At 40.6% G+C, this 12,047-nt stretch overlaps 1 protein-coding gene across 2 annotated transcripts in view; it reads left to right on the top strand.

Moving 5' to 3' along the window:
* The window catches only part of jak2b (Janus kinase 2b), a 37,753-nt gene extending 26,794 nt beyond the window's left edge, over nt 1-10,959 (top strand). The window contains exons 14-25 of one of the 2 annotated variants that reach the window (XR_013658000.1): nt 3,183-3,310; nt 3,512-3,650; nt 4,348-4,499; nt 5,319-5,469; nt 5,826-5,962; nt 6,861-7,050; nt 7,167-7,291; nt 7,381-7,553; nt 7,788-7,905; nt 9,457-9,565; nt 9,921-10,034; nt 10,197-10,959. Coding sequence is in view for 1 of the 2 variants with exons in the window: in XM_004072082.5 (XP_004072130.1) it covers nt 3,183-3,310; nt 3,512-3,650; nt 4,348-4,499; nt 5,319-5,469; nt 5,826-5,962; nt 6,861-7,050; nt 7,167-7,291; nt 7,381-7,553; nt 7,788-7,905; nt 9,921-10,034; nt 10,197-10,304 (1,535 nt within the window). In the remaining variant the exon portion in view is untranslated. The remainder of the gene's footprint in view (nt 1-3,182; nt 3,311-3,511; nt 3,651-4,347; nt 4,500-5,318; nt 5,470-5,825; nt 5,963-6,860; nt 7,051-7,166; nt 7,292-7,380; nt 7,554-7,787; nt 7,906-9,456; nt 9,566-9,920; nt 10,035-10,196) is intronic. The other variant, XM_004072082.5, reaches the window with a different exon arrangement.
* The last annotated feature ends 1,088 nt before the right edge of the window (nt 10,960-12,047 follow it).

Genomic DNA, 12,047 nt, shown 5'->3' with positions numbered 1-12,047 from the left:
GAGAACATGCAAAAAAGACTATTACACAGAAATATAAGAAAAAAAAATAAAACGCTAAAGAAATTTGGAAAGTACTGAACAGTGTCATTGGAAAACACAAAGAGAAAACAAATTACCCAGACTCTTTAGTTGGTAAAAATGAGATGTGCAACAATATTCAGGACATGACAAAGGAGTTTAATGAATATTTTGTAAAAAATAGGGCCAAAGCTAGCCGATGAAATAAACTGTTCAAAAATATCAGAAAAAGAAACTGTCGAACACGGCAGAAAAAGATATCCTAACTCGATGTATTTGAGACCCGTGGAAGCAAAAGAAGTCCTTAAAAGTGTCAACAAATTCATAAACAAAACATCTACACACTGTAACGGAATTAATACGATGGTGATAAAAAAGGTCATTGATTCCATTGTTGACCCGCTAACCTATATTTGAAATTTATCCTTTCAAACGGGAACATTTCCAAAAAAAATGAAAATAGCCAAAGTAATCCCACTACACAAGTCAGGGGACAAACACCAACCAACAAATTACAGACCAGTGTCTTTACTCTGCCAATTCTCAAAAATACTCGAAAAAGTGTTCCTCACAAGGCTGGAAAGTTTTATAGAAAAACACAAACTAATATCCGCCGACCAATATGGTTTAAGAAAAAACAGATCAACGTCCATGGCGATTATGCAACTAACCGAAGAAATTATAAATGGCACTGACAATAAAGACTTCGCAGTAGGAGTTCATCGATCTCAAAAAGGCTTTTGACGCTATTGATCACAACATTTTAGTAAACAAACTGGAAAAGTATGGAAAACGAGGACCAGCAACAAAATGGTTGAACAGTTACAATAAAAACAGGCAGCAGTTTGTCCAACTGGATGACTGTAAATCATCCCTGCTAAATTTAAGCTAAGGAGTTCCACAAGGGTCAATATTAGGTCCCACACTGTTCATCCTTTACATTAATGACATACGCTTGGTATCAAATACACTCAAATACTTTTTATATGCAGACGACTCAAGTATAGTCTGTACAGAGGAGAATCTCTGGGAAATTGTAAAAACAGTAAATACATAATTAGGGAAAGTAAAACAATGGTCTGAAAAAAATAAACTGTCACTCGGTGTTAACATAACTAAATTCATGATTCATCAATTTCCTTAGAGTAATTATGGACGACAAAATAAACTGGAAACCACAAATAAAGCAGGTTAGAGCTAAAATTACTAAAAGCATAGCAGTGTTGGGAAAAACGCGCCATACTCTCATTTACAAAGCACGTTTACTATTATATACATCAATAATACTACCATATTTACAGTACAGTGCAGAGGTTTGGGGAAATAATTGTAAAACAAACCTACAGTGTTTATATGTCTTTAAAAGAAGCTGTCCGAGTTGGTCATGGACTGGACTATGGGACACATACAAACAAGTCGGGTTTTTTGAAAATATGGGATCAAGTGAAACTGAAATCAGCTCTCATCATGTACAAAACCAGATACAACTTACTTCCAATAAACTTGCAGCGAATGTTCAAAGACAGAGACGGGAGTTACAATCTAAGAAAACAACTGAATTTCAAAAAGCAGTGCATTCGAACAACAAAAAAGAAAATGTGTTTATCTAATTGTGGTGTGGATTTATGGAATGGATTGGGTGAAAGTTTGAAAAAAACCAAATGTTTACATGTATTCAAAAAACCTACAAGAAGTCACTAATAGTACTGTATAAGGCCAGAAACGATTAATTAATGTCACTTTAGCACAGTTGCCATGCAGAATTGTACCATGAATGTTTTGTACCTATCTGTAGATAGGTTATGTAAAAAAGGGGTGGGAGCAGACAAGATTTCTCTTCAACCCACTCCTTTTCAAGCACACTGTCTTGTTTTATGTCTTTTTAAACCACTGTGTTGATTTTTCATTTGTTTTGTGTTTGAAAATAAAAAAGAAAAGAAAAAAATACAATTTAAGCTGAAGGGCTGACCTTAAAAGGTTATTATGCTGTTGTTTATTGTGCAACTATAATCCACCGCAAAAATCTAAAAGCTGCGACTAATGGTCAACATGACTGAATAAACGAAATTTACTGGAGCTATTATTAGAAATATAATATTGGTATTCCCAACAGCAATTTTTCTAGAAACTTTCCAGTTCTAATGCTGCATTCACAGCGGACACAATTCAAATTAGCGCCTGCCGCCTCTCTTTTGACGCCTGTCAAATTTACTGCCTTGACGCCCCACCAACAAATTTCTGGACTTCGTTCGTTGCCACATCATGGAAAACACTGATGTAGAGCAAGTAGCTTGGGTTTATGTGTTTGGGAGAGCTCTATAGATCAAAAAGAATGTCAACATGTCAGGGTTCAGCAGATCCTTCAGTCTCTCCCTCCTGCAGCGAGAGCTGCGCCTGACGGCCGTTTTAAGCGTTACATCCGTCTTTCTATGGCCCTGTTTGAGCATCACCCGCTGTGGAAAAAATAAAGCTGTGTTTTTGTTTTTTTTATTGTCTTGATGAAAATGAGAAAAACATAATAAGCCTGTGGAGAGCTGGAGTGATTGAATCCACCTTGACAGCACCCGCGGCAGCTCTGCTGGGAAGCCAACAACCGGTGGGCCAACACAGGGCGCTGGGACATGCAGCCTGGGCAGCGCCACTCGTTTGCTCTGCCGGTCCCCGGGTGGCGACCCTCGTTTGTTCTGCCTGACCCTGGGCAGGGGAGCTCACTATGCTGTCCACCGGGCGGCTGGCTACCATAGCAAGCTCGTTGGCTCTAGCTCCGTGGGCTCTTTGACAGGCTGGCGACCTGTATGGTGTGATCTGACCGGTGTCTCCCGCCTTCGCCCAACAGTAACCGGGACAGCCCCAGCAGGTTACGAGAATGGATGGAAGTACAGGACAAAAATCCACGCATTGAGTAGCCATACTGGAATTTTTTTTTTACCCTTTGATCAAGTCACTGAAATCGTCGCATGCCCAAAGCTTGCCGTTCCTTGACGCCCAAATCGCGCTGCAGGTTCTCCAATCGCGACTTTATATTGACTTAACATTGAAACTCTGACGTGTGGATCATGTCCAGTGCGAAAGCAGCCGAAGACGACAGGAATATTCTCAAAACTGCATGGAAATGTTTGATCTGTGAGAGCGTTTGTAATTGTAATTCTTTTTTTTGCTCTCAGACATCATGGTGCAGGAGTACGTGAAGTTTGGCTCTCTGGACACCTACTTGAAGAAGAACAAGAGCTCCATTAACATCATGTGGAAGCTTGAAGTGGCGAAGCAGCTGGCCTGGGCCATGAACTTTCTGGTACAAATCTGAATTTGAAACATGAGGCCATAAATAGACCATCACAAAGGATTATTATGATTATTTCTGCAGACCATGTGGCCTCTTTTTATAAGCTGGAACTTTATATTTAGTACACGTATTTTATGGGATGAAAAAAGATCTATAAATGGAATGGTTTTAGAGTTTAAAAGAACAAATCTGCCCTGACTTGGCCCACAGGAGGACAAGCAGCTTGTTCACGGGAACGTATGTGCTAAAAATGTTCTGCTGATCAGAGAGGAGGACCGCAGGGCTGGAAACCCTCCTTTCATCAAACTCAGCGACCCTGGAATCTGCATCACCGTCCTGCCCAAAGAAAGTGAGTCATTTTTTGGTTTTACCGCAATACTAAACCTGTTCCACTTTAATGTTTTATAAACTCAAAAATTAAAAAAGAATTGAGTTAACAGAAAGATGGAGAAACATAACAGAAGGGAGGGGGGTTGTAACAGTAGAAACACAATAGAAATTTTCTTTTTTTTTATTGTTAATTTAGGCTATATATCTCGTTTTTAATTGCATGCAACACTTGTGGTTTTTGCTAATCTATTTTAAATAAAGCTTATTTTTTAAAACTTGTTCTTAAGTGAAAAAATCCTGTTTAATCTATTTTTGAGATAGCATTTTTTTCCCTTGATGCTTTTTTTTGTACCAGCTTTTTATGAAATCTTAGAAATGAGTTCATTTTCCTTTACATGGGTCACACAGCTACAGTCCCGAACATGTTACAAATATCGTTAGCACATCATTTACCAAAACTGTAGGGGTTTTATCACAATTCCAAAGAGTCTCCAACAGGGCTGCCATAGCTCCTTTCAACAGCAGAGTGCAGTCAAGTGTCACTTTAGAAACTTCTGAGTAAATGAGACGCATCCCTCACACCGTTTGTGATGGACTTTGCCTCATTTGAAAAGGAGTACATTCTTATATTCTACAAGATATAAGTCTTGTCAAATTTTGTTTAAAGAAAAGTCTGTATTTATAAAAGAACAATTGTCAAATAACTCTGTCGTCAGTTGTCATTGAGAGGATCCCTTGGGTGCCTCCGGAATACATCAAAGAGCCGGGGAAGCTGTGCCTGGCTGCAGACAAGTGGAGCTTTGGAACCACGTTATGGGAAATCTGCAGCGGCGCTGAGAAGCCATTAGGAACATTGGACAACTTCAAGGTAAAACGAAAACACAGAAATGCCCACAGAGTTTCCCAGACTGAAGAGTAGCTAATTTTCTCACTATCCACATTTTCTTTTATCATGGATCTCTAACCGGGCTGTAGCACAGAGGTAGAGCGGTCGGTCTCTGACTGGAAAGTTGCAGGTTCTGCTCTGCCTGCCCATGTGTCAAACTACACTTTATTCCAAGCTAGCATTGTCTGTCTGAATGTTTGTTTGTACGAGTGAACAGGAAGTAGAAAAACACTATGAAAGGACTCACCGTTTACTATAAGCCAACCTTCAAATATTCAGAGAGAAAATGGTCTTATTGAATATGAAACGTTCTGATCAATGTACCCATAAAAAGCACAATTTATGATTCAAATGAGGCTTTGAAATAAGGATTTTTTTTAAAATCGACAACTAAAAAGCTGGGTTCTGAAAGGTTTCGTGGGACATTTACTTTGAAATATGGTCCTTAGCTGAGTTGAGGTTTGCTTTAGTTATTACAAATGAGAGCCACTTTCTGTGTGCTAGGGGCTATATGATGTCACTCACTGGTTTGTGTGGCGCTCTTTGGACCTAAAGTGTTTACTTTTTTCCAATTCATTACAGGTTCCTTTGGTTTGATGGTAATTTTTGGCTTCATAACATCGTCCTGTACCCTTGCTAGACCATTATTTTAACTTTTTGTCCTTTACATTATGAATTAAATTGTTGACAAAATCTGATGGTGTTTGAGCAGGTCTGTGTATTGTTGATATGAATTCATGTTTTCAAGTGTTCCCAGTCTGCACTTCTTTAGATTGCATGAATCCTCGCTGTCTTCCACAGAAAATCCAGTTCTATGAGAATCACCACCACCTTCCAGCACCAAAGTGGACCGAGCTGGCCAACATCATCTCCAGCTGCATGGACTATGAGCCCGCGTTCAGGCCCACGTTTCGCGCAGTCATCCGTGACCTCCACAGCCTCATCACACCAGGTTGGTGCAGATCCCTCACCTGCATCGCCACTCCTATGGTTCATGTCCACAGAGATGCTGAGAGACTCTGAGACAAGCACCCCCAGAGGTGGTGTTGGGTGTTTCTAAAATAATATATAGGTTATGGAAGTACTGCAGTTTATTAAGCACTAAAGCATCGAAATAAAAGGTCAACTCATGTGTCAAACAGGATTAGCATAAGCATGTAGACTAAAACTGAGTCCAGGAAACGATGCTTGAAAAAACGGGTGGTCTGTTGGGTCCATGTTGACTTTTATTCTTAAAGGAAATGTTTGTTTATTGGGGACATTTTGTATCTCTTGAATCTTCCCATTATTTCTATTTCCTGTTTCTAGACTATGAGCTGATCATGGACAGCGACATCCTGCCAAACAGGACCGCGGGGTCTGCCTGGACCACCGGGGGCTTTGAGAGTCACGAGCCTGCTCAGTTTGAGGAGAGACACCTTAAATTCTTACAACTGCTGGGCAAAGTAAGTTTAGTTTATGTGACCCTCAGCTCCACCGGGGGCGCTGTAACACCACTCTGCTCCAGTAGATTTAAACGGTGGACAAATGTTGCACAAACTTTCCACATGAACACAATAACACACTTGATGATTGGCAGCATTTCATTCACAACATGCATGTTTTTTTTCGAATTTCACTGGAAATGAATGTGAAAACAGATGAGAGTTTAGGTCTGCGTCAATGTCAAGAAAATGTTCGCATTTCAGTTTAATGTTTACAAAACAAAGAAAAATGAAGCAGTGTCAACTTTTTGCGTTTTTGTCATTCACCTATAGTTGTCTTCAGGTTGTATTTTTTTTTTTATTTTTGTACTGCTCATTGTTCATACAGGACATTTCAAAATAAAACAACCTATTTCCTGTGAACAAAAAGAGTCAGACAGAAGAAAATTATCTTATTTAGCCTGTTAACACACAATGACAACATCTAATAACAAAGATAAGTAACCTGTAATTCTTTCCAAAGTCATAACCCCTCCCTGAACTGATCCACTTTGAGTTGGCCTGATTGCTCTCCGTCATTGTTGTGTATCTTATGTTTTATCCTTTAACTTGTTTATTTATTTTACTTTTTAAAATGTTTAAATGTTATATCCAAAAAGTTCCATAGCTGGACACCATAAACTGTATGTGTCTATTTCAAAGAATTTTGGAATTATATTTTCTCCTATAATTATTTTTTGTAACAAATGGTGTTTGATGGAACTTCAAATTTGTTTTTTATCATTATAAAACGTTTAGATCGGCTAAATCTGGGAACTTGAGCTGAGGATTTTTGCAAACAAATTATTGATGCCTTTTTTTTATTGGTTGTTTCCATTTCGGTGAATGAAACAATGGCGTCATTTTGGTGTGCTTTCAGGGGAACTTTGGGAGTGTGGAGATGTGCCGCTATGACCCCCTTCAGGACAACACGGGGGAAGTGGTGGCTGTGAAGAAGCTGCAGCACAGCACCGAGGAGCACATGCGAGACTTTGAGCGGGAGATTGAAATCCTCAAGTCTCTCCAGCATGAAAACATCGTTAAATACAAAGGCGTTTGTTACAGCGCAGGTACTTCTGACGTCTTCATCATGTTTTTCCGACTCTGTTTACTTTTGTCTGGAGACGTGATTTAGAAAGAGCCCAAGAACAGATGAGGTAAGGGTTCAACTTTTCTCGTCTTCCAGGTCGTCGAAACCTTCGCCTCATCATGGAATACCTTCCCTTTGGAAGTCTACGAGATTACCTCATCAAGAATAAGGACAGGATCGACCACCAAAAACTTGTTCATTACGCTTCTCAGATCTGCAAGGTACTGCTGCGTCAGCCGCTGGTTAAACGCCGCCTGCAGCTGCGGGGACGACAAAACTCCAACATATCTCTCCTGGTTGTGTTTTTAAGGGCATGGAGTACCTGTCAAGTAAACGGTATATCCACAGAGACCTGGCGACGCGAAATATCCTAGTTGAGAGCGAACTGAGGGTTAAGATTGGGGATTTCGGTCTCACCAAAGTTCTGCCTCAGGATAAAGAGTACTACATGGTTAAAGAGCCAGGGGAGAGTCCCATATTCTGGTGAGTAAAACAATTCTACCATGAATGTTTCTGAGATGAGCTACAGACCAAAAACACTAAAACGCCTTAAATTAGAACAGGTTTAGCAGAAATTCTCAGAAGGCCCAAACATCTCCAAACCCCGCCCCATGGCCTGATTTAGTGACTCCCTGCTGTTCTTTTGAACTTGCCTTTGCTTTGTAGACGCCTCAGAAACGCTGAGCAGATACGTGATGCGGTGTTTTCCTTTGACAGGTACGCCCCAGAGTCTCTGACTGAGAGCAAGTTCTCGGTGGCTTCTGACGTCTGGAGTTTTGGGGTGGTGCTTTATGAGCTCTTCACCCACAGCGACAAGAACTGCAGCCCCCCTGCAGTGAGTACCACAGCATTCACTCGCTTTCAGCATTTTTGAACTGGATGTTTACCTGATGTCCCCTGGTACAACCTGGATGTTAGTGTATAGTGGTTCCTCACTATAACGCGGTTTAGTGACGTGAGGTGAGGTTTGTGGCAGGTGAGGCACCAACTCTTTAAGTGTCAGTTTTTCATATCTCAAATTAGGCCTTTTTTTAAATAAACAAAGCCGGTTCATAGTTGGCCAAAGAACGCAAATTGTATAGCGGTTCGGTGTGGCTGGTAAAAAACCAGCTAACGCTATAGACAACCTCTAACATAGACACAGCACCACATACACAATTCACACTCTGGTCCAACCTTTACTTGTAAATGAAGTTCATACTCGTCTCTTTCTACACAAAAATCTCTGTGACTGTAACATACAAGTCTCCCTTTTACCTTCTTCTAGAAGTCTCCGTCTCAATGCAGACATGCTGGTCCGGCAATGATCGTCTAAATTCTGAAACATTTGTAATGGGATTATAAAGCATAAAATAGGACTCCTAATAAACTTTAGTAACAAACACCAAGTATAAACATGAGCTCACGTTCAGTTGCAGCAGAGCTACTGCCTCACCTCAGGAATTTTTAGTGCAGCGCTGTCACTAAATAAACTGTAGATAAACAGGAAATACATTACCTATTCAATCTAAAGTGAGGACATGTGATAAAAACGTCAAGAATGTAAACAGTAATAATAATAATAAAGCCTTTCATTATTAGTATACGCTAGGTGTGGCACGCGTTCAACACAGTTTGCATGGGATTGCGCAATCTGCCGTGATGCAGAGCTCAGTGCTGCTTCACCATGAAACTTGCACTGTAACTGAACAGGAAACAGGAATAAAAATGACAAGAATCATACGTTCAAAATATGTTTTTTTTTTTTTTACCAAAAGTATACAGCCTATGATGGCAGGTGAGGATGATGACCTCACCTGCCTCCCCTGACCCGCACGTCCCTGATGCGGTTCACCTTTCGCGGTTTTGCTGTTTCTCGCTCACAGTGCACTGTTTTCTGCCTCCTGGTTGTCAGTCAGTCTCCTGTGTGTCGTGTGTCCAGAATGCGTCCAGTTTGCCAAATTTACATACAATCTGTGATTGCTGACTGATTTTTGGTTTATTTTCTGAAACCGGAAACATTTTTTGTAGAAGCCAGGAGTTTTACAGTCTTTAAATATCTAAAAAAAAAAAATGTAAAAAATAAATTTGCTACTTTGCAGATTTTGTCTAACATGGACTATTTTTTGAACGCCAAAAAAACGAGGGACCGCTGTACCCTCTCAAGATCTCAAGATGGTTTGTTCCTGGAATATAGTAAACTGAACTGTCTGTAATTTTCTGTTTCAAACTAAAGGCTTTACAGTCAACCAAAAATAAAAACCGCTTTTATTTTTTCTTTCTTTTATTGGCTGTTTTACTTTTCAGCAATATCCTAAAATAAAAGATCTTCTTTTGTTCCAGATATCTGTTCATCTGTGAGATCTTTCTTCCTGTTTTTGAAAACCTCTTTTCTGTCCGTTATCAGTCAGGCTTTGCGTCGACAAACAAGTCTTTAGAAGTAAACCTGAGTGACAGATTTAGTGAGGAGATCCAAACTTGAGGAGACGTGCAGGAAGCCTTTCAGCGAAGCACTGGTAAATGTGTTATGTCAGTCCATGAATGTACAGTTGTACATGTATATTGGTTTACAACCATTCACATCTTGTTCTGTGAAACGACGATACGAGCTGGGACACGTGTTGCTCCCCGGCTCGGGGGTACGCGCCGTTTTCCCCTCATCCACATGAGCCATCTTAACTCCAGTTTTACTGGAATTCTCAAAGCGAACGTCCTCGGGGCGTCTGGGTTCACTCAGCTTGAACATGTGATCTGCCGTGATTCATGTGTGGTGACAGCGCCGTGTGTTTCCGTGAACTGCTCCCGCGGTGCTGTTTCTCTGCCCGCCGGTTCCTCTTTCAAATTGTCTCACCGTCTTGTTGTCCCGCTCAGGTTTTTATGTCCATGATGGGCAACGACAAGCAGGGCCAGCTGATTGTCTATCACCTCAATGAGCTCCTGAAGTCGGGCAGCAGGCTGCCGCAGCCGCTGGGCTGCCCTCCAGAGGTGGGAACATCTACTAATGTGATTGAAACGCGTGTTCTGCAGCATTTGTTTTAATGAGATGAACCGGCTATCTAACTTTGAAGTCACATGACTGTAGTGCTGTTAAAACTGCCAGGAATGAGAAGATGTAACTGTGTTTTTATTAATCCCCCCCCCCTTCAGATTTATGAGATTATGGAGGAGTGTTGGAATAAAGACCCCACCTCGCGTCCCTCTTTCAAGGAGCTGGCTCTGAGCATCGACCTTTTCAGGGACAGTAAGGAGTTTTAAAATCACCACAAGTGACCTGCTCCTCCTCCTCGGCGCCCCCGTTTGTGGCGAAGGCCAAAGCCAGCTCCTCTCCTGCAAGGTGCCAGTTTGTGGACGACGGCATCACTGTTGTGGAACGGGGCCCTGCTCAAACACAAAAGAACTAAAACTGCTGCCGTGGTGCCTTTTAAGCAAGGCACTTTTCTATTGTGGAAGCGCAGAACTGCCTCCATCTGACTGGAAATTCTTGGTCAAACTCTTGAAGGTGACGTTGAAAAGGCTGTGACAAGACTGTTGCCAGATGTAAAGCTAGAGATACTTGTGATGAACAAGTTTTGTGTGTGTGTGTGAGTGTGGGTGTGTGTGTGTGTCTGTGTGTGACACGGTGTGGTCCAAAAAATGCTAGCTGGCCTAGCTCTGCCACGCCCTCGTCCTTTCACATGCGCAGACATGGACTCATGACAGTATTCTATGTGCGTTAAACTGTATTACTGCATATTGTGTATATGTATTCAGAAAAATTTTAGAATTTTATAAAATTTAAATATAGTAAAGACTATATTTGAAATGTCAGACATATTTGTAAATTAATTGCATAAAAAGGTGTTTTGAAAAAATCTTGTTTTAAGTGCGAGACACGGTGTGAGAATTAAAGAAAGTGTCTGTGGACAAAAAATGATTTCACTTGTGTGACTGAAAACGCTCAATATTGAAACAAAATCTCATTTTCAATTGTAAGAATGTTGATGATCTTTTAAAGGAAGCAGAAACATAGTTTATAATGTTGTCTGTTATAAATAGAGCCCTCAGCAAAACTAAAGCAGAGAGTCATGCAGGCTGAGGATCTATTTCTGAAGCTCTTGGACCTGTTTGTGTAACTTTGTTCACAAGACACACTAACCAGAGGGGCATTTGAGTCTAAAAACACAAAAATAAACAATTTTCTATAAAAAAATACAACAAAACTAAAATACTTTAACCAATGCAAATGGACTTAGCTATTTATTTAGAATAGTCAGTAGGATATCTTTACATATTTTATTTTGCTGACATATTTTTGCTAAACGGTTTCAGGGAGCGGCTGCGCTTTATTTTGAAATTAGATAAATGCTGACAAGCGGTTGATTCTTTGTCTCCTATTAAAAGTCTTACCTTGAGGGTTTGTTTTTTTGAGGTTCTATCAGGCTTTCACATATGTGGAGAAGGGGTTGAAACAAAGATTTTTATATTTTATTTTTGTATTTTGTTAAAGAAATCCAGATTTTATTTGAATCTTTCTATGTAATTTGCTTCTCAGTAGCAGGAATGTTTTCAATATATTTATTTTTCTGATGTCCTAAATTACTGTTTGACACATTGACTGACTTTCATCCGTTGACTGAACTGGATAAAAGTGGGTGGGGCCACGTCAAACGTTTGAAACATTTAACAGATTTTGAGCAGCTAGCTAGTGCTTTCAAGTGGTGGGGGTGTGGCCTTCCAACAAACTCCCTCCTGAGTGGAGAGAGTGGTTGCCATAGAATTGTTCACCCAGACCAATCGCTGCTTACTGATGACATGTGGCTCCAACGTGGCGGCGTCCAGTCCACCAGTTCACCACAGAGAGTCCATCTTCGTCTTCCTTTACATCCCCCTCAATCACACCATCATGTCCAGCTTATCTACATCCTTGGACCTGCTCTTAGGTCTTCATCTAGGCCTCTTTCCTGGAATTCTCCAACCTCAGCATCGTTTTACCTACATCATCACTGTTCCTCCTCTCTC

The sequence above is a fragment of the Oryzias latipes genome, chromosome 9 (assembly GCF_053564925.1).
Source record: "Oryzias latipes strain Hd-rR chromosome 9, Olatipes_Hd-rR_3.1".
NCBI classification, from domain to species: Eukaryota; Metazoa; Chordata; class Actinopteri; order Beloniformes; family Adrianichthyidae; genus Oryzias; species Oryzias latipes.
Note: the sequence above shows the minus strand (reverse complement) of the source record. Positions and strands in the feature narration are given on the sequence as shown.